This window comes from Pelophylax lessonae (assembly GCF_965119305.1).
Source record: "Pelophylax lessonae genome assembly, chromosome: 2".
Lineage (NCBI taxonomy): Eukaryota > Metazoa > Chordata > Amphibia > Anura > Ranidae > Pelophylax > Pelophylax lessonae.
Window position 1 is genome coordinate 450255347 of NC_138769.1, and position 26900 is coordinate 450282246.

At 45.1% G+C, this 26900-nt stretch overlaps 1 protein-coding gene across 1 annotated transcript in view; it reads left to right on the forward strand.

Moving 5' to 3' along the window:
* Positions 1–11547: 11547 nt before the first annotated feature.
* Positions 11548–26900, forward strand: part of LOC309547498 (F-box only protein 36-like) — a gene marked incomplete at both ends in the record, with an annotated part of 44894 nt that continues 29541 nt past the window's right edge. Inside the window, 2 exons of the mRNA XM_082247369.1 lie at positions 11548–11643; positions 14338–14446. Of these exons, the coding sequence (XP_082103495.1) occupies positions 11548–11643; positions 14338–14446 (205 nt within the window). The remainder of the gene's footprint in view (positions 11644–14337; positions 14447–26900) is intronic.

The following is a 26900-nucleotide window of genomic DNA, read 5'->3' on the forward strand; positions in this document are numbered from 1 at the left end:
CCTCATTCTCCGCTACCGACAGTGGATAGACCTTGCCACGAGGAGGAACGGCACCAGGTTGTAACTCGATAGCACAATCGTATGGACGGTGCGGAGGTAGGGCAACCGCGCGCACCTTATCGAATACATCCCGGTACTCCACGTATTCAGGAGGCAACAGAGAGTCCGAGGAAGTACACAGCAACTTGACAGGCCCATGGATGCAACTAGCCCCACACTGCGGTGACCACAAGAGGATCTCGGCCGATCTCCAATCGAAAGTCGGATTATGCTTCTGGAGCCAGGGGTACCCCAAGACCACCGAGTAGTGTGGAGACGAAATAACCTGGAAGCAGACCGACTCTCTGTGAACGGCACCAATGGCTATCCCCACTGGAAGGGTCTCATGAGTCACGTGTGGCGGCAGAAGGGGTCTGCCGTCTATCGCCTCAAGAGCCAGTGGAGAACCTCGGACCTGCAGAGGAATGGAATTGGCGGCAGCGAACACACTATCAATGAACAAACCACCAGCACCAGAGTCCACCAACGCCTGGGTCGTCACTGAGCCCCCGACCCAGGAGAGGACAACAGTGATCAGTGGTTTGTCAACACGGGAAACCGGGGACGAGGAGACTCCACCCAAGATCTGCCCCCGACAGGATCTCAGGTGCGAGCGTTTCCCGGACGGTTCGGACATGCCAACCGAAAATGCCCACCGAGACCACAGTACATGCATCGACCCTCGCGTCTTCGGAGTACCCTCTCCCCCTCGGACAGGCGAGCAAAGCCCAGCTGCATGGGTTCACCCCCAGCCAAGTCATCCCCAGGAGGCGTGGGAGGAGAGGGAGGCACGGGTGGGACAGCAAAGGTAGGCGCCAATCTGTTAGGAGGCCTCCGCAGACTCTCCTTAAAGGAAGGTCTCTCCCTGAGTCTGGTGTCAATCAAAATCAAGAAAGAAATAAGAGACTCGAGCTCCACTGGTAGGTCCTTAGCTGCAACCTCATCCTTCAAGGCATCCGAGAGACCATGAGAGAAAGCAGCGACCAGAGCCTCATTATTCCAGCCCACCTCTGCTGCCAGGGTACGAAACTCAATGGCGTATTCAGCTACGGATCGTGAACCCTGTCTGATGGACATAAGGAGCTTCGCAGCAGAGGCAGCACGAGCCGGCACATCGAATACCCTCCGAAGAGAAGCAACAAAACCGGAAAACTCGGCAACCACCGGATTGTTGTTCTCCCATAAAGGGCTGGCCCAGGCCAAGGCCTTGTCCGAGAGCAGCGAAATTAAGAAGCCCACCTTTGATCTCTCAGTAGGAAAGGCATGTGGCAGCAACTCGAAATAAATGCCCACCTGGTTAAGGAAACCTCGGCACTGAGTTGGCTCTCCCCCAAAGCGCTGTGGAAGGGGGGCAGAACCGGTCATACCCCGAAACACCGCAGGCGCAACAACAGGTGTCGGGGTAGACTCTGGCACAACAACCGGAGCGGCAGTAGGAGCGGGCCCAGGAGCGACAACCGACCCATCGGCAACGGGAGCGAAATGAGCCGTGCGTTCAAGCAGGGTTTGCAACGCCACGGTGAACCGACCCAACAGGTGATCCTGCTGATCAAGTCTGGCAACCAGCGTGGGTAGCGAGGATGGCCCTGTACCGTCAGAATTCATGGCTTGGTCCTAATGTCACGGAACCATGAACCAGACGTACAACAACAGATAAGTGAAAAAGAAGGCTTTATTGAAAATCAAGCTGTAAAGCAAAAGTCCAAACGGATGGCGAAACCGAGGCAGAGTCCTTGCGAAGCCAGAGGACAGGAACCAGGAGGGTAGTCAGACGAAGCCGGGATCAGGAACCAGCAGGGTAGTCAGACGAAGCCAGGATCAGGAACCAGCAGGGTAGTCAGACGAAGCCAGGATCAGGAACCAGCAGGGTAGTCAGACGAAGCCAGGATCAGGAAGCAGCAGGGTAGTCAGACGAAGCCAGGATCAGGAACCAGAAGCAGCAGCAGTCTTAGAAGCATGTGAACACAGGAGGACCAAGCAAGGAACTGAAGCCACAGACCTCCTATATATATGAGCTAGGCATCCAGCTCCTCCCAGTGGGAAGGAGGAGCCGCAGGGTGGGAGGCTACAAGAAACCCAGAAACCAAGATGGCCGCCAGCACATGTCAAACCAAGGAGAACAGCAAGAAGGTAAGACCATGACAGAGTCTACATCGTTCAGTCAGCTCCAACCCCCCATCCAGCAGTTACTGGCATATTACGCAAATTTCCACCGTTTGGATTAATATTCATTGAAGGGGGTTTTCCTTTGGTTCTACTTGCTCGATCCACTCTCTATAGGTGATTACACACCCATTGTGCTACACAATCATCCTGCTATTTTGAACTTCATGGAGTTCCTATTCAGGAACACGGCAGGCATTGTATAATTAGTTAATTGGATGTGGCCTAATACCCTGCAGTTCACCATCAGAACCTTTACTACCAACCATTTATTTCATCATTATGGTCTGTTTGTGATACCATCCACTGTATGTACATGTTTTTATTATTTTAATATGTATTGTGTCCATGAATGTTCATTGTCTACTCACCAGGCATAAGTGCTTTAATAAAATTCAGATATTTTTTTCACTGCAACTCAGCTATCATAGTGCAATTTTTGGAGTCTATATCTGATCATCTTTTTGGGTCTGTGAAGTGGTTCCTGAAGCACCCTGTTTTCACCACATTTACAGATACCTTCCCCCCCTTTTTTTCGGCATGTTACAATTTAAAACTGCATACGCCCGTGGAAAGAAACCCCTCTGTGTCTGCGAACACATCCCTTTTCTGAGGACCGCAAGGGAGGTCCAGCAGCCAGAAAATACATCACGGATGACAGGTGTGGATGCCTGAGCCTCCATCCTTGGATGAGTGAGCTCACCATCCACTGTCTGTGACTGAAATCTCCCCCGTCTCTCCCTTCTCTCTCCGGCCTCTAAGCAAGTGAATACACTTAGGTGAGGGGGACTCAGATGTAAGGGGTGCTCTGTGGACTCTAAAGCGGGGGCTTTGGGAACCCCGATTTAAGGGCAGTTGCACACTGATGTAACAATTTATTTATTAAGACCATGCGTAAATGCGTGACATCACGCATATGCGTGAAAATTCTTCTTCGTTGCCAGTGTTGCAATAGACATGTAGACATGCATATGCACAAAAATTATTGCACTCAAATGTAAAATTTTCTGTTTTTGTTTTATGGCTCTATACTTGCTGTATTACTGATCTTTACGCAGCTGGCATTTTTTTTACTTCTGTGAATCGTAAATATTAGTAAATTATTATGCCCTTGTGCAAGGAGCCTAAATGTCATTCAGTTAGAAGGTTTTACATCAAAATAAGTAAAACTTTGGTATCCCATTAAAATAAAAATCTGCACTTGAAGTTTTCTTCCCCTGCAAAGTCCCCAAAATGCACGTTGAGCTAGCCAGTGAAGCCCACCATTCAGAGTTGGAGAGAAAGTTGCCACTCTCATGTAGGCTGTGTCAGCTACAGTGGAATGAAAAAATATTGCAGGGGGGGGGGGGGGTTGGGGGTTATGCTATCAGAATTGTCACTGATGCCTGTAGCTGGTCACTCACCCCCTGGCCATACCTACTCCTGCCCACTGATTCTTAGATTGACAACACTACCCCTGTTACTTAAATCTTCCCACCCTAGGCTGCAGTGTCTAAGAGGGTGAACCTGTGGGACACAGATGACGAAGGATTTGACTCAGTCAGGGAATTTAGGATTTTTATGGGATAATGAATGAAAAGACCTAGTGCTTTTCACTACATCTCCCAACATTCATGTGATACATTAAATGCAGCACAATCACATAAATTAACATAGAATAATTATAATAAAAAAAACCATAAAGTCCCATCTACAATCTCCTCTTAAGCATCCATAAAAATCCACCACCAATGTGCTCTAATAGTAATGTCTTCAGTTCCTCCAAAACCTAGGTGATACATGCATCCACCCCCATATGCATCCAATATGCTCATTTTCTTTATGTGTCCTCAATATGAATCAAGGTCTCAATCCACCTATTGCCCCACCATGGGCTCTTAGTTATCTGTAGCCATAGGGGATGAAACTCCTGTTTTCCTCTGACTCTCCACCAGCTTTACTCCAAATCAGGTTGGTATGCATGTAAAATAAAATAAAAACAAAAATTGTGCTCTCTATATCAAACTTTTATATAAAAAACTCCTTGATGAATAAACTCACATCAAACAAGCACTCTAAGTGCTATCTGAATAATATTATAAAGACATAGGGAAAAAAATCCACCACAAATGTGCTGTAATGGTAATCTCTTCAGTTCCTCCAAACTTTAGGTGATACATGCATCCACCCCATGTGCATCCAATACGATCGCCTTCCTTATTTGATTTCAAAATGAATCAAGGTCTCAATGCACTTATTGCCCTACCACGGGTTATTTAGGCATCTGTGGTCGTGGGAAATTGAACTCCTGTTCTCCTCTGTCTCTTCACCAGCTTTATACCACCTCAGGTAGGCATGCATGTAAAATAAAATGAGACCATAAATATGCTCTCTGTGTAGTACTATTTGATTAAAAAGCTCCTGAATGGGTAATCTCACCAGCTCTGCTCCGGTTCCTATATGCATTACGCTTCCAGTCAGAGCTTCATCAGTAGTCCTATCACTCAAATAAGCATATGTTACCATGGAAACAAACAGTAATAAAAGGGCAAGAGAGAGGTCGGCTCCCCGTCTACTGAAGAAGCCCAATAGGAGGGCGTAACACGTATGGGTGGAGCCCAGCCCCAGATACACAGTAGAAATCTGATTATCATTGGTGAGCTGAGTATCTTAAAATGCCTATTTTTTAAGTCTTTATCTTATGCAATGTACTAATTGATGAGAAGCGAGTTTAAGGACACACTCTGAATTGGAACCAGGAGGAGGAAGAGTGGTATTGAGACGCCCACAAGAGGAGTGTAGTAGAGACAAATGAGACTCTGTAGTGGGGTCTGATTCTGGAGGTGAGCAGGCATTTCACATGGAGGTGGTGGTTTACAGGACTCACTTGTGAAGAATTTGCTTTGTCACCCGTTCTGGACGCAGCGATGTGATCTTTGAAGAAATTTTATATATATTTATGAATTTGAGAGACTATTAGAGACACATTCATTTATTTTAGTTTTGATTGTTTTCTACATTTTTACTTGTGTATTGATGATAAGGAGTATGTTTGCAAAGAATTGCACTGCACTGTATTAATATATATCACTTGGGGTGGAATAGTGGAAGCGGCAGTTTGTTGCCTTGTTGATTAGGCATAAAATAATTTTGGAGAAGTTGTATTCACATAATTGATTTATATTTGAGTTATTGATTGTGCTGATTGTGTTACACTATTTTTATTTAAGGTGATAAAGAGAGACGGGAGAACAGAAGTTTCACATCCCATGACCACAGATGCCAAAATAGCTCACGCATTGAGACCTGGATTCATATTGAGATCAAATACCCAGAAGGAGGAAGAGGAGAGAGCGTACCTGGAAGCAGTGTGTGTGTGTGTGGGCAGAGCGGAGCAGCGAGGGAGCTGTGTGTGTGGAGAAAGAGGAGGAGGAATGGCAGGTGACACGTGCGGGGAAGCCGCACAAGGAAGCTGGGTGCGGGTGCAGGGGAACTCAGGGACCGCTGACAGAGCGGCGGTAGTGGAGGCTGCGGAGGATGGACGTGAGTAGGGGGCTGATCAGCTGATCGGCTGATTGGGGAGGGGGGGTAACTAAGTGACTGTGAACTGTGACTGACTGTGATCTGTGAACTGTGATCTGTGACTGACTGGGATCTGTGACTGTGAACTGTAGGCTGTGATCTGTGACTGACTGTGAACTGTGACTGACTGTGATCTGTGACTGACTATGATCTGTGACTCACTGTGATCTGTGAATGACTGTGATCTGTGGCTGACTGTGAACTGTGAGCTGTGATCTGTGACTGACTGTGATCTGTGACTGACTGTGAACTGTGACTGACTATGATCTGTGACTGATTGTGAACTGTGACTGACTATGATCTGTGACTGACTATGATCTGTGACTGATTGTGATCTGTGACTGACTGTGATCTGTGGCTGACTGTGAACATTGGGCTGTGAACTGTGACTGACTATGATCTGTGACTGACTGTGATCTGTAACTGACTGTGATCTGTGACTGACTGTGAACTGTGACTGACTGTGAACTGTAACTGGCTATGATCTGTGACTGACTGTGATCTGTGACTGACTGTGATCTGTGACTGACTATGATCTGTGACTGACTATGATCTGTGACTGACTGTGATCTGTGACTGAGTGTGAACTGTGACTGACTATGATCTGTGACTGACTGTGAACTGTGGGCTGTGAACTGTGACTGACTGTGAACTGTGACTGACTATGATCTGTGACAGACTGTGATCTGTGATCTGTGACTGACTGTGATCTGTGACTGACTGAGAACTGTGACTGACTGTGAACTGTGACTGACTATGATCTGTGAAATGGACAGAGGGCGCACCAGCCTAGCGCATTATCTTTAAAACAATTTATTGTAATAGACATGTATACACATTATACTCACAAAACGATTATGAAACACGGGCAATAAGCAATGAGGGACCGCCAGGGGTCTCCACTGGGCATCCTCAGCTGCCGCAGGCCGTGGAAGGATGTAGACCTCCAAAAAACGCTTACGCGTTTCGGGGTGTTCCCCCTTCATCAGAGCTACAGAAGCTGGAGCTGGAGCAGGCGCCCTCCCCCAGCTGCCAGGGGAGCGGCGGCTCCAGGAAGGAGGGGGCAGTGACTCAGGAAAGGTTAGACAGGTTGTGGTAGTGGGGGACTCGATTATCAAGAGGACAGAGAGGGCAATCTGTCAAAACGATTGTGGTAGCCGAACAGTATGTTTTTTACCGAGCGCTTGAGTTCGGCACATCGCGGATCGGGTAGACAGATTATTTGGTGGGGCTGGGGAGGTCCTGGCGGTCATGGTGCATGTGGGCACCAACGACCAAGTAAGAGGAAGGTGGAGGATCCTAAAGAACTATTTCAGGGAAGGAATAAGACCTCCAAGGTGGTTTTCTCTGAAATACTGCCAGTACCTCGAGCCACACAAGAGAGGCAGAAAGAGATTAGGGAACTTAACAAGTGGCTGAGGAACTGGTGTAGGAAGGAGGGGTTTTGGTTCCGGGAGAACTGGGCTGACTTCTCAGTCGGCTACCGGCTCTTTAGTAAGAACGGGCTGCATCTTAATGGGGACGGTACAGCTCTTTTGGGAGAAATATGGCTACAAAATTGGAGGGGCTTTTAAACTAGGAGAATGGGGGGGGGGCTCAGAAGTAGAGTCAGGAGGGAGGGAGCAAAGGACAGAAGGTATTATTGGGGTAAGCAGCGACAGTATATCCGTAACGTCAATTTGGGGGTCTGTGTGGGCAAACCTCAGACCAAACAGGAATAAAAATAAGCACCATTTACTATCAACTTCCACAAAACTAAGAGGGGTATATGCAAATGCCAGGAGCCTAGCTAATAAAATGGATGAGTTGGAAATGTTAGTACATGAGGAGGACATAGACCTTGTGGGAACAACAGAAACTTGGTTCGACCCCTCACATGACTGGCTGGCCAACATCCAAGGGTATTCTGTGTATCGGAAGGACAGAGTAGGAAAAAGAGGGGGAGGGGTATGTCTCTATGTCAAGAATAATGTAAGGGTGATAGATAGGAGTAATATTATGGAAGGGATGAGTGCGGAGTTAGAATCCGTGTGGGTAGAACTCCATAGGGAAGATGTAAAGGGGAAAGTAACTGTGGGGGTTTGTTATAGACCACCAAGCCAAAGGGTAGAGCTGGAATTTATATCACTGTTAGAAAAAGTGGCAAAGCTGGGATCAGTCATCATATTAGGGGACTTCAATTATCCCGACATTGGCTGGGAAGAGGGGAGTACTCACTCACAGAAGTTCCGTCTCTTCATGGAAACCTTACAGGACAACTACATGTCTCAGTTGGTGGATTCCCCTACTAAAGAAAATGCAGTGCTGGATCTATTAATCACTAAGTACCCAGACCTAATCTCGGAGGTAGGAGTCCAGGACAACCTGGGCTCTAGCGATCACAGGATGATCCCATTTAGCGTAAATAACAATATAACAAGGCAAGAGGGGAACATAAGAACCCTAAACTTCAGAAGGGCAAACTTTCCCAAAGTGTTCTCAATGATGGAGAAGGTAAACTAGGACCAAACCCTGGGATCACTGACCACAGAGGGAAAATGGGAATGCTTTAGGAACATATTAAACAAATGCAACTCGCAGTGCATTCCTATGGGAAATAAATTTAGAGGAGACAAAGCCAAACCTGGCTGGCTAAACCATAGCGTTAAAAAACTTATTAGGGGGAAAAAATGGCATTCGAGAAATTTAAATCACAGGGCACATTATCGACTTTCCAGCAATACAAGTAATCAAAAAAGAAATGTAAATATGAAATCAAAATAGCTAAAATCAACTTTGAGAGACAAATAGCGGAGGATAGTAAAAAGAACCCTAAGAAATTCTTTATATCGACAGCAAAAAAACTAGGATTGAGCATGTTGCACACATAATTAACGATGATGGGAGGATGGTTACAGAGGACACTGAAAAGGCAACCGTGCTTAATGCTTTTTTCTCCTCATTCTTTACACAGGAAATGGAGGGGGTACACTGACCATGACGGTTTGGTTAGCAGTACTTCACAGGACTTGCCGCTATGGCTGTCAGAGGGTGAAATCAGGGAAAGGCTGGATAAAATTAACACAAATAAATCACTAGGCTCGGATGGCGTACATCCGAAAGTACTCAAAGAACTTAGTAAAACTATATCTAGACCACTGTTCCTGATCTTTTCTGACAGTATTATGACAGGAAATGTACCAGGTGATTTGCTAGGGAAGCTAACGTGATACTGATATTCAAAAAAGGGCAGAGGCATGTCCCGGGAAATTATAGGCCTGTCAGGCGCGTTTCATCACTTCCTGTGACGTTTTCAAAAGGACCCCTTTTGAAAACGTCACAGGAAGTGACGAAACGCGTCAAGGTTGTGGAACGCACGTCAGCACGCTATGCACCACGTGGAACGCAAGCCGAAACACTCCGCTCGCCACTCTGCTAGGAGGTGTTTGTAAGCGGTTTCTTTGCCTACAAACTTGGAGTTTGAGTCTTTCTTCGCTCCGATTTTTATGAATATTTGATGAATAAACTTTTAAAACGATAATACACTATCTGGAGCCTTTCTTTTAACCCCCATATCCTGAGGATCGAGATCGGGTAAGGAGGAACCTAACCTGTATCCCACCAGGATCATCCACAAAGGGGATCCCCAATCTGGCCTGAACGGCCTCCGAGCGCTGTAGGTCCTAGTGCTATTCAGCATATAGGACCCAATAATTCTGGTAAGTCATTTATTTTTACCACAAGCCACAGGAAAAGAGGAATCCACGTCACGAAAGTCACAAACTTTTATTTATTGAGCACGAAGCACTTTGCAACTTATCACCACTTGATAAGACTTTATTTATTGAATTTTACATTTATTTTATTCACATATATTGATCACCACCGGAAAATACTTATTTATCTATTTATCAATTTCTTGGAACTTTTTATTCATTTTCATATGGTCAATTGATTTGTATTTTCACTTATACTGTAAAGATAAGTTTTCAACATTGTTCACATACATTAAGATAATTGTTTTTTTGCGGCAAGCGCTGTATATAGCCTAGGCTATTTTTCTATCACTCAGCCAGCATTGCTGTTGTTTTTGTGTTGTGATTAAGTGGTAAAAAAATATATAAGCAGATTTCAGTGTGCACCAGCCTCCTGGTTTCTCCCGCTTGCTGATCCTACAAATGATTTGAGGTTGTCAGCTGCAGCTTCAGAGCAGCAGCCGAGATGCTGGCATGACAATTACACACCTCACAACTTTTGAACTTAACAATATGGGAAAATGTGCAAAGGCGAGATACGTAACGCTCCTAGTATGACGCAGCGAAACGTGGGTGTGGCTCCTGGAAAGTGGACGTGATCGTCTGAGTGTGGTTTAAAGTAGTGATTGACCAATATCGGTTTTTCGTTGCAGATACCGATATTTTGGGCGGCAGACGCTCTGAAATAAGGTAGAAGTCAGTTTTTTTTAACCCTGGTACAGCTGACAGGCAGTGGTGGGGGGGGGGGGGGTTGGGTAGGAGTACACAGGAGAGCTGTGGATGATGGAGGCACATAAGTTGACCACGGTGTCAGGATTTAGCAGCCATGATAAAATGTGGTCGGTTAAACAGTTAAAGGGAGAGGGCAGAACCAGGCAGGATGAGCCAGGTTTTTTTCATAGCACCGTGCTGTTATTCATGCTTTAAGGGAAAATCATTATTATTATTTTTTTGCTCAGCCAGCCAACTGATAGAAAAATTCTACACATTTGAGGTAAATAAAGGAATCCTGCCCGTTGTGCTATTGTATTCTGACAGTTGGGACCCTTCCGCTGTCAGATTACACTGATCAGTCCTACAGCTGATTGGCTGCAGTGCTGAGCGAAACATGGTCAAACATTCTTTCTAGTGGGAACAGCTACTGAACTGGCTGAATTTAGCTGGCCAGCTTTAGTATGATACCTATAACAAGAACAGCTGCCAAAATTACACATCACAGCTGGAAGTAGAGAGGCTAAGAAAAAAGTTCTCACACTCAGTACACCTAACTCCCTAATTAGCAGGACAAATTGTCACCCTACTCAGCCTGTGGCTCAGATGTTGGTATGTGTTGGTACAAAGCAAAGTTCCACCAAAGGAACTGTGCAGGAACAACTACAATAGATACCTGGCAGGATGGCTGTGGTAGGCTGGGCAGCAGTCTGGAATCTTTAATTATACATTGCCTTTAGCAAAATCCTACCTTTATATACCTTTGGTATTGACCCTGAACTGTGAACTCCTTTGTGGTCAGAGACGAAAGTAAATGGTTGCATGTTCTTTGTAAAGTGCTAGGGAAAAAACATATTTGCACTATATAAATGTGTTAAATAAAGAATAATTCTTATTTAATTTGTGTATAGAGATCATGTAAAAGCATGTACAAATACACCTGTCAAGAAACAAGACTGATAGTATGTGCTAGTAAGTCATTATGCAAATTCATATTCTTTCTGACCAAGGATTATGCTCCATTCACAATAAGGTTAATAGCTGTTACATTGTAAAATTTAATATGTCTTTAGGTTTTCATAAAGGTCTGGATATCCATTTATTGTCCCCTTGCCAGGAACTGAGCAGGTTTCTCTGTAAACAAAGTAAGCTTTGCTTAGTGAATAAAAGATTAGCACTTGTATTCAGCAGGCGGAACCAAAGAAGACAACGCTCCCAAGTCAACTTCAATTTGCCAGACCACGTGAAGAGTACAGTCTGAAGTACTAGATCTCAGTACACATTGAGCACAAGCCTATATAAACCACAAAGATTTGCAGCAGATAACACATATATTCTTATGGCATCTCTTCTACAAGAAACGTTGTACGAAATTCAGTGCCAGGCTCCTGCTCCAAGCAAAGATTTCCATCATTTTGTCATAACGAAAAAAGAGGTAAGGGCTTTACTTAATTTTATAGTATGTATTAGCAAACTTCAGTATTGAATTAAGACCTGCAGGGTAGAATCGGGGAGGTAGTTGAGAGAAACTCTCCCTAGTTTCCCCCCCCCTAAAGATGGGGAGAGGGGGCGACGCGAGGAGTAGGGATTAGGCAGGGAAGCCTGGTAACCCCTAGACCTTTATGGGAGAAAGACCGGAACGAGTATCTGCACTTAGATGAGGGTTGCCTCCACCTCTCACAATGTCTCTTGCCTTTTTCTTTTTTGGGGAAAAATATTATATATGGTTGTTATGATAAGGTCCTAGGAGATACACATTTTTTGTATGTTTGTGTTAATATTTTAGTTGGGGTGTTTATGAGATCTATATGTTTGTTTTTTTTTTTTTTTTTTATTTCATGAATGTTGTTTTGGTTTTCCATTGTGATGTATTGTCTTTGTTACTTTTTCCTTAAAATGAATAAAAATAATTTAAACCTGCAATGAGCAATAAAATGGTGCAAAGTGCTGCTTATATTGGCAAACACAAACAGTTAGATATTTTGTAGCAGCAATACCAATGAAGCATTATTATTAAATTATTAAATCTATTAGTAAAACATTTAACTGGTATTTTATCTTCTCTTATTTAGCCCTCTCTCTTTATTTAGGTAGAAGGTTGATAGCTGACCTTAAGGTACACTTGGGAAGTGGAAGACAGTTTGTGAGGTCAGCTGAAGAGTCAGTTACTTTCAAAGTAAATAAAGATCAAAAAGGGGGCACATGTTATTCTTGTATATGTGAACCTGCACAATAATGATGATCATTTCAGACAGAATATTAAAATTCTTGCACAGCACAGTCATAACTAGTTCTTATTAAGACAGGACTAGATATTTGTTTAAACGATGTCCTTTTGTAAATAACACAAACTTGCCTTTTGTAATTACGAATATTATTGCAGCTTTCTGACATCAACCTTCAAAGGGCAAAGTGAACGTATAAATATGTAGTTGAAACACGACTATTTTACCTACCAAAACTCTTTACTTATGATTGTGTGGCTGTGTATAGTGAGTGATACAACTTTCTGTAATGCTCTGCCTCCTACCTTCTCTTTAGATTGGTTAGTGAATATCACTGTTCTAGTAATACCCACCCTAAACTCTCTACTTTAAATCCACCAAAGGATTTCCCCTTAAACAGCTTACAGAAGAACAACAACTTCCATTGCAATGCGGCACAAAGTGGTCACCGCCTCCACCTATAACTGGTCTTAGTGGTAAGGAGCACTGGAAGGGCGGACGCAGATCAAAAAAAACAAAGAGATTTCCAGTCACAACTTACCAACCAGCCAGCGACCACCCGAATTGACCTGTCTAACAGTATGCGTTCGGTTGGTCGCTGGCTGGTTGGTAAGTTGTTAAAGGAAATCTCTTCGTTTTTTTGATCTGCGTCCGCCCTTCCAGTGTTCCTTACCACTAAGACCAGTTATAGGTGGAGGCAGTGACCACTTTGTGCATTATTGATATCTATATTGAGCCAGGCAACTCACTGACACCTTTGCCGCCATTGTGCGATGTGCTGGGTGTTCAGTGTGACCCTGTGCCTTTAAGGAGGGGTGGTCTCCCTCTAGTCACCTGTCCTCCATCTATCCCATTAAATGCATGTGCTCTCATTGTAGAGACTGTTTAAATTGTAGAGTTAGAGATTGCAGATCACAGGGTGCCTTGTCGGGGCCTGAAGCTTACGCATGTATTTGCAAATGTGTGCAACCAAACCCCTGTTTTTAACGCATACTGTTAGATAGGTCAATTTGGTTGGTCGCTGGCTGGTTGGTAAGTTGTGACTGGAAATCTCTTCGTTTTTTTGAACTTCCATTGCAAGCCTGATTACAGCTTCCCACACAACCATACTATTTAATCCCATGCCAATTTGAAATGATAACTAACACTGCAGTATACCAATTGCATTCACGGTAACATACTAGCCATTGATGCCAAGAAATGTAATTGGACATTCTGAAAGAAGGCGCATTGTACTGTGTTTGGGTACCCTCTTCTCACTTCTACAAAGGTAAGTCCTTAAAGCGTAACTTTTGTTGAGAAAAAAACATTCCTCTCTGGGTGATCTCTGTACATTGCAAGGATTTTAACAAACTTTGTCGCAGATTCCTACTTTTTGGTATTCTGAAGAAATCATTGTTTGTTCCTCTGTGCCTTTGTGCTGAGTGGATCTAATGGGAGTGGTTTCATAATTATCTATCAGCTGTGGCAGCTGCAGGGCACTAATGAGGAAAGATGCTGGGCCTGCATCCCTTTAGGCGTGTCCCTATTGGGAGTATCTTACCAAAAATGTGATTTTTGTTGCAGGGGATGCCAGAAATCTGACTTGTATCTTAGGCAGACTTTTGAGAAAATTGGTGAGCCAATCACACAAGCAGGAAATTATGTTTCTGTGTTTCTGGGGTGTGGTCAGTATACATTCTGTGTACAGAACAGCTCCAGGTAGCCATATTGCATTGCATTTTCAGAAAGTTTCAGCAGCTGCAGATTGAAAAGGAAAGGTAATTTTTAATAACATTCAATTACAATATGATTTGTGTCGCAATTGTATATGCTATATTGTTTTTTCTTTATTTGCGTTTTTTTTTTCCCACGAAAGTGGAGTTAGCCTTTAATTGTTATTCAACTGTTCTGATTTTTCCTAGATTATCCTAAGATCCTGGAAGATTTCAGTGCGGACTGAGCACAGAAAAATGCTGCCATGGGAAATAAAGAAAACACACAGTGAATTCTTGCAAATGACCACAATGCACAGTAAGCCATAGAATAACAGGGCTAAGTGAATGTAGCAATTTTACAATGGCCAGAAGTGCCAAGTGATCTTAATTTGTTCTGTGATTAATGGTATCTATTGAGACTGTTTTCAATGGTCCAATATCTGAGATTTTAATAGAACTAGACAATAAACATCCTCCTGTTAAGGTGCTAGCTTAGTTCACTGCATATAGACTTAAAAATCATACTTGGTTGGGGTGTTATCAATCAAAATAATAATGGAGCCATGGGTCCTTGCATGGTGAGAAAATAAGAGAAATCAAGTCTATATTTAAATTAGCAAAATAAACATCTTTTTTAAAAAAAATCACAGCTTTATATACTTGTACAGTTCCTGAATGACTTCTCTTTATTTTTTTTTGCATTCTTGAAGAATTTGCTGTATTTTTGTATTGTACCAAAACTTTAATAAAACTCACTGTTTAAAAAAAAAAAAAATCACAGGCTAACATGTAGAATCTATCTATGGCTACAATACTGAATATATCATTAGCTGGAAGGGAGACGAGTGCTCTAATACAAAGTGTACAGTCTCCTATATAATCTTATAGTTACTTTTCTATTATTAAAAATTATCTGTTGGCAGCATGTCTTTATGCAGTGGGTATAGACCCCCCCCCCCTCCTTAAAACAATCACATTTTGTTGCTTTGCAGGCTGAAATGAAGACAGACATCATTTTTGTTTTATCCATCTGTATTTATTAGTGCAAATTATAACATCCAAGTGAAAGATAAACAGTATCTCACAAAAGTGAGTACACCCCTCACATTTTTGTAAATATTTTATTATATCTTTTCATGTGACAACACTGAAGAAATGACACTTTGCTACAATGTAAAGGAGTGAGTGTACAGCTTGTATAACAGTGTAAATTTGCTGTCCCCTCAAGATAACTCAACACATAGCCAGTAACTCTCTTGGGCATGGAGTTCACCAGAACTTCACAGGTTGCCACTGGAGTCCTCTTCCACTCCTTCATGACAACATCACAGAGCTGGTGGATGTTAGAGACCTTGCGCTCCTCCACCTTCTGTTTGAGGATGCCCCACAGATGCTCAATAGGGTTTAGGTCTGTAGACATGCTTGGCCAGTCCATCACCTTTACCCTCAACTTCTTTAGCAAGGCAGTGGTCGTCTTGGAGGTGTGTTTGGGGTCGTTATCATGTTGAAATATTGCCCTGTGGCCCATTTTTTCCGAAGGGGGGGGGGGGGAATCATGCTCTGCTTCAGTATGTCACAGTACATGGTTGGTATTCATGGTTCAGACAATAAACTGTAGCTCCCCAGTGCTGACAGCACTCATGCAGCCCCAGACCATGACACTCCCACCACCATTCTTGACTCTAGGCAATACACATTTGTCTTTATACTCCTCACCTGGTTGCCGCCACACACACACTTGACACTTTTGTGAGATACTGTTCACAGCAGCCATATTGGCAGTGTGTGTTTAGACTGGTAGGGAGAATTGTGTGTAGGGAGAGATACAGTTTTTTTTTTATATTTAATGTTGGCATTGTTATATCTTCCACGGCAGTGCTCTGCTACCTATGCCTCTTGATAATAGCTTGCCTATAAACCCTAAAAATGACCAGAATTGTATAAGAAAAGATTTGCCTCCCCCTTTCCCCATAGAACTCATAGCAAAATTTGCTTAACCCCAGCTAAATTCTACTCAGAACTCTATACCAAAATGACACTACATCAAAAAGTTTAAAAGAAGATGTTTTCTCCTCTCACCTGCCAGGACGGCAAACATATGAGAGATGAGAGGCTCCTCCCTACAGGAAACACAATCAGTTCAAAGCTTGTTAAAAGGCCCCACCCTTCCCCTTGTCCCTCAGTTTTTGGTTGTGTTACTCCCACAGCGAAACATTTATTTTTTTATCTCTGACCTGAAGACTTGGAGTTGGATGGTCCCCCTGTGAGCCAGGTACAGGAACGCCGGTGAAGGCCGCACTCTACCTGTCGCCTCCTAGGCTTCTCACAGGTCACCCCAAAGTACAGGCCGTCAGTCACTATGGTGGTCCCTCCAGGCCTGTAACCTGCTGTTCAGCAGGGGTCTCCTCCGGTCCTCCCGGCCATTGCACTGGTTTTTTGGCATCGGAAATTTAAATAAAATGCCGGAAAGCGCGCTCCAAGCCTCGTTTTGGAAACCGGAACTTCCGGTTTGTGTTGGAAGTCGGAGCATGCGCAGCGCTACCCGGAAGAGGGTAGCAAAGAGACGCCAGACCCGCATGGTGGTGGGAAAGCAGTCTCTCAGGCCATGATTAGTCGGAAAGCTGCCAAAGAAATGAAGCCTCCCGCAACCCACCATGTGGAAAAGGAGGAGGGAAGGTCAGTTCAGGTTTCTACAGGCAAACCCAGATCGGAACCGGGTAAGTGTGGTTTTTCTTTGCTGTTTGGGACTGGTACCAGTATTAGCTTAATCCTTGCTAGTTCCCATGCTCTCCTTCAACTGAGCCTGTAGCCAATTTACTTTGGGGCAAGAAGAGTGATCTGTTTGTTATCTCCTCTTCTTTTTGCAGAATCCCCAGGTGGAACCCAGGAGGCCTCTGATAAAGCACCCCCTGTACCCGCTGGCACTAGCTCCTCTAGAATATGTGGTAATTGCGGTGAGAGACTGCCCAGTTCTCACACCAAGCCCTTTTGTTACAGGTGTATTAACAAACTGGCTGGTAAAGAGGCCTCAGGGTTAATGAAAGATTTCCTTAAGTCTATGGAAGAGGAAATGCTAGCCACTATCCAGTCCTTCTGCACCTCTGTAGCTTCCCCCCAGGTATCAGAACCAGGTAAGCTAGCTGCTAAAGAGGGCCTGTCTTCTCAGGAGAGTTCACTTTCCAAGGCAGGCCCATCTGCTTTTCTGCCTATTTCACAGGGTCTTTCCCCTGCTCAAGCAAGTGAAGAGGAAGGCCTAGAGAACGCAGAATGTCAGGCCAAGTCTCAGCTTAGCTCTGGGGATGAGGACAATGTCGACCCAGATGGTGAGGTAGAAGAGACCATACTGAACAGAAATCTATTTGGTCTGGAAGACCTGCAGGGACTCCTTCAGGCTGTCTATGCTACAGAGGAGATTCCAGAACCCCTCAACCTGAGTCAGGTGATTGGGAGACAGTGACTGGGAGACATTACCATCTACAGCAAAAATAGTGAAGCTAGCTTTCCAAGCCCTTATGGTCAGTGCAGTTGTACAATACTTTGAGCCATCCTTTTATCCATCCACACATAAGGGATCCGATGCCTGCCCAGAAGTACAGTTCTCCAGCTTGCCCCAAGCCCTCTGTAGGGCGTTTATCAGGTTAGCATTATGTGAAGCCATATAGTATTGTTAATATGAAGCATTTGATATGATTTAACTACAATACATGATTGTCTTTTCATACTTCTTTAGTGCATTGTCTTTCTGGTCTTTTGGTGCCCTGAGGAAGCTACAAATTGCGAAATGCGTTAGCTTACCGGGGACCGTCAGACGGAACTTACATTTAGATCCTGCAACAATTTGGTATCTTGTATTAGCTACCTTATGTGGAAGTTATAGATCTACTTTTTATTTATATGTCAATGTAATATGTGGTGTCATGTTTTTTGTCCTTTTTATTTATCAATAAAGTTGTACCTTTTAATGAAAGTGTGAATACTTGTATGCATCCCTTCATTTTGATGCCGATATAGTCCCGCTTTTTCTTTCCTCTTTTTTTTGATTTGTATGCGATTTGGGGGCGATGGCAAACATATCACGGTATATCTTTTTGTCCGCAAAAACATGTTGAAAAATGTGTTTATGACTACTCTGGATCTCAGGGATGCCTACCTGCATGTTCCAATTCATCTGGAATACCAGGCCTTTCTGAGATTTGCGGTGATCACCGAGGAGGGGACTGCACATTGGCAGTTCAGGGCACTCCCCTTTGGTCTAGCAGCTAGTCCAAGGATTTTTACCAAAATCCTGGCAGAGGCGGTGGCATATCTTCATCTCCAGGGAATAGCCTTGATTCCTCATCTGGACGATTTATTGATTTTTGGTCCATCAGTGGACCAAGTGAGATGCGACACCCAGAAAGTGTTGACAGTCTTGTAAAAACTAGGCTGGTTGATCAGCATGTAAAAGTCTTTCCTGGAGTCTGCCCAGGTTCAGACCTACTTAGGGTACCGGATAGAGTCACAGGTACAGAGTCTTTTCCTTCCAAGGGAAAAGGTGGAGAAGGTAGTCTCTTCAGTAGGAGCGTTAATGGACGCCCCTTTGTGCTCCAGGAGAGAGATCCTGAGAGTTTTGGGGCTCATGTCAGCCAGCATCCCAGCTGTAGCTTGGGCGCAGTTACACTCAAGAGACCTTCAATTCTTCCATCTTTCCTCCAGGGACAAAAAGGTTGAGTCCCTGTACAAAAAGGTAATCCTCACCCCTCAGGTAAAAACCTCCCTGGAGTGGTGGTTAATTCCAAGCAATCTGGAAAAAGGCAGACCTTGGGGTCAGTGGAGCCCTCTGAAGGTCACCACAGATGCAAGCACATGGGGATGGGGAGCTCATCTAGAAGGAGTCCAAGATCAGGGCATCTGGGACAGGGAAGTAGCCCAGGCCTCCTCCAAATTCAGAAAACTCAGAGCAGTGGGCGAAGCCCTGAAAGCCTTTGAGAGTTCCATCTCAGGCATGGAGATTTAAGTCTGCTCCGACAATGCTACAACAGTTTCTTACCTGAACCACCAAGGGGGTACCAGGTCAAGAGCCCTGTTGATACTAGCCCAGGAAATCCTAGCCTGGGCTGAAGAGAGAGTGATCTCCCTGTCGGACATCCATATAAAAGGGGAAAGCAACTGGGAAGCAGTTTTCCTCAGTCGTCATCCTATAAGACAAGGAGAATGGGAACTAAATCCCAAAGTATTCAGACACTAGTCCTAAAATTCGGCTGCCCAGAAGTAGACCTATCTCCCAGCCTACAAAACAGAAAGGTAAAGAGATTATTTTCCCTCTCACAGGAAAAAGGGATGTTGGGCCTGGATGCTCTGGCCCAAACATGGCAGCAGTGTTAATTTCGTCGACTAAAACCGACTAAAACGTTTTCGTCGACTAACACAATTCAGATGACTAAAATACGACTAAAACTAAAATGGCATTTTAGTCTTAAGACTAAAATACGACTAAAACTAAAATGGCATTTTAGTCAAAAGACTATAACTAAAACTAAATCGAAATTTGCTGCCAAAAATTAACACTGGTGCATGCTCAAAGCATAAATAATAACATTAGATTTTTCACTCCAGGACCAGCAGTAGTATATAATGAGTTTGGAAATTGTAGAGAAATGCTTAAATAATGCATTACAAATTACAATTGAACTACACACATTTGATTATAGATGACTAAAATGAGTTTTAGTCGACTAAAATGTAGGGCGTTTTAGTCGACTAAAATATACTGGAGTTTTAGTCGACTAAATACGACTAAAACTAAAACACTTGCAGAAGACTAAAATGGGACTAAAACTAAAATGCCATTTTAGTCCTAAGACTAAGACTAAAACTAAATTGAAATTTGCTGCCAAAATTAACACTGCATGGCAGTTTGAGTTAGCTTATGCCTTTCCCCCTTTAACTCTGATTCCTCTGGTTTTACAGAAGCTCAGTCGTTCCCCGGGCCTTCGACTCCTCCTGATTGCCCCTTGGTGGCCAAGGAGGGCATGGTTTGCAACCCTGAAAGCATTATCGGTAGCAGGCCCGGACTGGCCATAGTGCAGTCCGGGCATTGTCCTGGTGGGCCGTGGCTCTGAAGTTCCCTCACTGCGGCCGGCTCCGCGGCCAATCAGCCTTCTGCTCAGGGGTGGTGTGACTCACTTAGCAGAAGGCTGATTGGCCGCGGAGCCGGACAAGTCAAATGTTCCCGCAGCCCGCTTCTTCTTCACGTGGTGTCAGGCCGGTGTCCTGCCCGGCGCGGCCAGCCCAGCCCGCATCGCTGTGTGAAGCAGCTGCGGCAGCTCCTTCAGTCCGGGATGCTCGTGGAGGGCGGCGGCGGGGAGGAGAAGGTAAGTGCCTGCAGTGCTGTGCACTGTCTTGTGCAGCACCGTGTCACCGCCATCCCCTCTGCTCTGCCTCAGATGGACTGAGACAAGCTTTGCTGCAGAATCGGCAGCTGGTGACCCAGGCCACTGCTGTTCGGGCAAGCTGGAGAAACCACAGAGGTGACCCGCCAAGGTATTTGTCATCTTTCCTGCCACAAGTAGTGGTCAACAACCAAACCAAGCCATCATTCTGAGTCCCATCTCTCCCACCTCCATCCCTCTGCTCTGCCTCATCCCATCCATCCCACCTCCATCCCTCTGCTCTGCCTCATCCCATCCATCCCACCTCCATCCCTCTGCTCTGCCTCATCCCATCCATCCCACCTCCATCCCTCTGCTCTGCCTCATCCCATCCATCCCACCTCCATCCCTCTGCTCTGCCTCATCCCATCCATCCCACCTCCATCCCTCTGCTCTGCCTCATCCCATTCCTCCCACCGCCATCCCTCTGCTCTGCCTCATCCCATCCCTCTGCTCTGCCTCATCCCATCCCTCCCAGCGCCATCCCTCTGCTCTGCCTCATCCCATCCCTCCCACCGCCATCCCTCTTCTCTGCCTCATCCCATCCCTCCCACCGCCATCCCTCTGTCTCATCCCATCTCTCCCACCTCCATTCCTCTGCCTGATCCCATCCCTCCCACCGCCATCCCTCTGCCTCATCCTATCTCTCCCGCCTCCATTCCTCTGCCTGATCCCATCCCTCCCTCCGCCATCCCTCTGCCTCATCCCATCTCTCCCGCCTCCATCCCTCTGCCTCATCCCATCTCTCCCACCTCCATCCCTCTGCCTGATCCCATCCCTCCCGCCGCCATCCCTCTGCCTGATCCCATCTCTCCCACCTCCATCCCTCTGCCTGATCCCATCTCTCTCACCTCCATCCCTCTGCCTGATCCCATCTCTCTCACCTCCATCCCTCTGCCTGATCTCATCTCTCCCACCGCCATCCCTCTGCCTGATTCCCATTTCCCCACCGCAATCCCTCTCCCTGATTCCCATCTCTCCCACCGCCATCCCTCTGCCTGATTCCCATCTCCCCCACCGCCATCCCTCTGCCTGATCCCATCTCTCTCACCTCCATCCCTCTGCCTGATCCCATCTCTTCACCAACATCCCTCTGCCTGATCCCATCTCTCTCACCTCCATCCCTCTGCCTGATCCCATCTCTCCCACCTCCATCCCTCTGCCTGATCCCATCTCTCCCACCGCCATCCCTCTGCCTGATCCCATCTCTCTCACCTCCATTCCTCTGCCTGATCCCATCTCTCCCACTGCCATACCTCTGCCGGATCCCATCCCTCCCACTGCCATCCTTCTGCCTGATCCCATCCCTCCCACCGCCATCCCTCTGTCTGATCTCTCCCCCCTCCCATGAGGCAGGGGTGATGGGGGGGATAGGGATGACATCAGTAGCGGTGGTGGTGGGGATAGGGATGACATTAGTGGCAGTGGTGATGAGGAAGGGATGACATCAGTGGCAGTGGACATTGTCATTCCTATCCCCACCACCACTGCCACTGATGTCATCATTATCCCCACCACCACTCCCACTGATGTCATCCCTATCCTCAACACCGCCACTGATGTTATCCCTATGTTATCGCTATCCCCACCACCACTGCCACTGATGTAATCTCTATCCCCACCACCACTGCCACTGATGTAATCCCTATCCCCACCACTGCCACTGATGTCATCCCAATCCCCACTACCACTGATGTCATTCCTATTCCCACTACCATTGATGTCTTTCCTATTCCCACAACCACTGATGTCATTCCTATTCCCACTGCCACTGATGTAACCCCTATCCCCACCTCCACTGCCACTGCTGTCACTCCTATCCCCACCACCACTGATGTCACCCCTATCCCCACCACCACTGCCACTGATGTCACCCCTATCCCCACCACCACTGCCACTGATGTCACCCCTATCCTCACCACCACTGCCACTGATGTCATCCCAATCCCCACCACCACTGATGTCACCCCAATCCCCACTACCACTGCCACTGATGTCATCTTAATTCACACTACCACTGCCACTGATGCTGTCATTCCTATTCCCACTGCTACTGATGTCATCCCTATCCTACCACCACTACTGATGTCATCCCTATCCCCACTACCACCACGGCTACTGATGTCACCCCTATCCCACCAATACCATAAGAAACTACATACACATTTTGGGGGCGCCTGTGAACAAAAACCTTGATTTTACTACACGTGTAATATATCACCCTGCACACTGGAATGAGAGCAATAATTATAGGATCATTATTCATGGTTAACTCTGAACTGATGACCTCTATGATCTTTAATAGCTTTGTCTATGGAAAATATAGGGTACTGAAATGTGTTGCTATTTTCGGGCATGCATAGTCTTAAGGTTTGACATGTTGGGTATTTATTTACTTGACACAAACTCATCAAAAATTGGGTAATATATTTTTAATGTATCCTAAAATTACCTATTATCTCTTAGCCTGGGTTCACACCAAATGCGGACTGCATCTAAATAGCAACCCGTCCATGCAAACAGATTGCGGAGTGTATGTTAGGTTAACGACACCCCGCAATCGGTTTTTAAAACACAGTGCGGTTTTCAGAATCGGATTGCATGGATGTGCAGGCTAAATATAACTAAAAAACATAGAGAAACGGGTAGTTGTTTATCATTGGTCATTTTGTTTAAAAACAAAAAAAATGGGCTGCTCAGCCTAAAATACCTGGGCCTATTTTTTGTCCCAGTCCGGGCCTGATCGGTAGCACCTCCGTGGAAGCTTCGGAACCTCCCGAACCTGCTGTCACAGGGACCAGTTTGGCACCCCAAACCGGAGTTCTTCCAACTGACGGCCTGGTTAGTGAGCGCCAGATCCTTAGATTAAAGAGCTGCTCAGACAGAGTGATAGGCACACTCCTACTGAGCAGGAAACCAGTAAGGAAGAAAATATACTTTAAAGTTTGGAAAACTTTTTGTACTTGGCGTAGGCAGAAGCAAATTTCTTCCACCTCTGTCCCCATAATCTTGGATTTCCTACAAGATGGGGTAGAGAAAGGCGTGGCGGTTAACTCCCTTCGGGTACAAATAGCAGCTCTCTCCGTTTTTCTAGATGCGAGACTTGCAAAGGAACCTTTAGTTAAAAGATTTTTGTTAGCCAGGGATAGAGCTACCCCTGTCACCAGAAACAGGTTCCCTCCTTGGGACCTGACTAGGGTTCTAGAGGTGTTATCTAGAAGCCCCTTTGAACCTGTAGAAGAGGTTCCCTTTAAGTTTTTGTCCCTAAAACTAGCCTTCCTATTAGCTGTCACGACAGCCAGAAGGGTAGGGGATTTACAAGGTCTTTTAATTAAAGAACCATTTATGTTAATGTTCCCAGATAGGATTATTCTCATGCCAGATCCCTTATATCTGCCCAAGGTAGCATCTTCCTTTCACAGGAAGCAGGAAATAATTTTACCACCTTTTTGTGATAATCCTAGGAATGAAAAAGAAATGGAATTTCATTGTTTAGATGTGAGGAGGTGCCTCCTCACTTATTTAGAGGACCAGGGAGTTTAGGAGATCTAATCATCTTTTGATCCTCTACTCTGGACCAAGAAAAGGACTGCAGGCTTCAAAACCTTCAGTCTCTAGGTGGATTAGGGAAGCCATTACCATGTCTTATGAGGTTTCAGGTGTTCCTGCGCCAGCAAAGCTGAAAGCACACGCAACAAGAGCCCTGGCAACATCCTGGGCCGAAAAAGCTGGAGCTTCCTGGGAACAGTTCCTTAATGCAGCCACCTGGTCCAGCCATGACACGTTTTTGAAGTACTACCGAGTGGAGGTGCTGTCTCAGCAAGACCTGGCCTTCGGCCGAAAGGTACTACAGGCAGTGGACCCTAAGGTAGGCCTATGGTTACTTTATTATCTTCTCATATGTTTGCCATCCTGGAAGGTGAGAGGAGAAAACTGGCCGCTAGACTTACCGGTAACTGTGTTTCTACAAACCTTCCAGGATGGCAGGCCTACTTCCCGCCCTGTCTAAAGGGTATGGAAGAATGTATACAGTAGTTGGTAAGTACCTAAGTGATTGTACATCCCTTGTGAATCGGTTGGAGAAACTACTTTTTCACAACTGAGGGACAAGGGGAAGGGTGGGGCCTTTTAACAAGCTGTGAACTGAATGTGTTTCCTGTAGGGAGGAGCCTTTCATCTCGCATATGTTTGCCTTCCTGGAAGGTTCGTAGAAACACCGTTACCGGTAAGTCTACCAGCCAGCTTTTCTGACTAACAAAGTTAAAAGCTAATAGTTTATAATGGAGTATGGATTCAATTTAACGTTTAGCTATATAAGACATTAGAATGCATTAGTGATATACAAACCAAAAAAAAACATCATTGCTTCACTTTTAGAAATGTCCTTAGAACTGGCTCTTTATGCCAGAATTTAAAACGTCATTCTGTTATTTGGAAAATGTTGACACATATTACTTTCAAACCACACTGTCAAAGTTTGATTTGATATAATAATGATTTAATTGCCAAACATCTCAGGCTCTCTTTAACAGGTAAATGATGTAGCCTGGTATCTTACATTAGCCACAGAACTGTAATGTATCAGTTGCCATAGTGCAGTGATGAAAGCAGGACATTACAACATCAATGATTCAGGCTACTTCCAAAGAATTTCAACCCCCTGCACTGTAATGAATATGCTCATAACTTACAAGTGCAGACATATATTGTTTATACAAATATGAGAGTCTTCTTGTTTACTGTCTATTGTATCCAAATGGTCTAGCACCTTGCACGATTCACAATGCCAAGGCATGCCTGGGCACTTATTTCTCAAGTAACACTTTATTTTACAGTAATAATTAGTGCCAGCTGAAGTATTGAGAAGAAGTTTGAACTTTTGCCTTACAAAGAGTTTCAAGCTTGATCGCACATTCTGGAAAAATATTTGTGTAAATATGGGGGACAGTCAATGTTAAAGATGCCAATGTGTAATGTATGTACTGATAGGTCTACATGGATGTTCATGATCCGACAGCTACAGTATCTCATAAAAGTGAGTACACCCCTCACATTTTTTAAAATATTTTATTATACCTTTTCATGTGACAACACTGAAGAAATGACACTTTGCTACAATGTAAAGTAGTGAGTGTACAGCTTGTATAACAGTGTAAATTTGCTGTCCCCTCAAAATAATTCAACACACAGCCATTAATGTCTAAACCGCTGGCAACAAAAGTGAGTACACTCCTAAGGGAAAATGTCCAAATTGGGCCCAATTAGCCATTTTCCCTCCCCGGTGTCATGTGACTCATTAGTGTTACAAGGTCTCAGGTGTAAACGGGAAACAGGTGTGTTAAATCTGGTGTTATGGCTCTCACTCTCTCATACTGGTCACTGGAAGTTCAACATGGTACCTCATGGCAAAACACTCTCTGAGGATCTGAAAAAAGAATTGTTGCTCTACATAAAGTTGGCCTAAGCTATAAGAAGATTAAAACTGAGCTGCAGCATGGTGGTCAAGACCATACAGCGGTTTACCAGGACAGGTTCCACTCAGAACAGGCCTCGCCATGGTCGACTAAAGAAGTTGAGTGCATGTGCTCAGCGTCATATCCAGAGGTTGTCTTTGGGAATTAGACGTATGAGTGCTGCCAGCATCAGTGTTTAGGCCGTACGCTGCATCAAATTGGTCTGCATGGCTGTCGTCCCAGAAGAAAGACTCTTCTAAAGATGATGCACAAGAGAGCTTGCAAACAGTTTGCTGAGGACAAGCAGACTAGGGACATGGGTTACTGGAATCATGTCCTGTGATCTGATGAGACCAAGGTAAACTTATTTGGTTCAGATGGAGTCAAGCGTGTGTGGCGGCAACCAGGTGTGGAGTACAAAGACAAGTGTGTCTTGCCTACAGTCAAGCATGGTGGTGGGAGTGTTATGGTCTGGGGCTGCATGAGTGCTTCCGGCACAGGTAAGCTACAGTTCATTGAGGGAACCATGAATGCCAACATCTACTGTGACATACTGATCCAAAAGAAAATTGTGATGCAAAGCATGTACCTCCTGCGCTCAGATACAAGGCTCCCACTTCACTCCTATCACAGGACTCCTACTTGGCATCCTCAATGGTAAGGCCTTGCTGCCCACTACGGCCTGGGTGGTCGACCACAAGCTACAAACAAAAACAAAGAGAGGGCGCACTGGCCTAGCGCATTATCCTCAATAGGGTTTTATTGATATCAAGTAAAAATATAAATACTCACAAACATGGGTTGTAAGCCAGCATATCAGATACATATGACACAATCCATCAAATGACAGTCCACAGTCAAGATAATTGACGGCTACCGCGTTTCGAGGCTGCGCCTCTTCATCTGA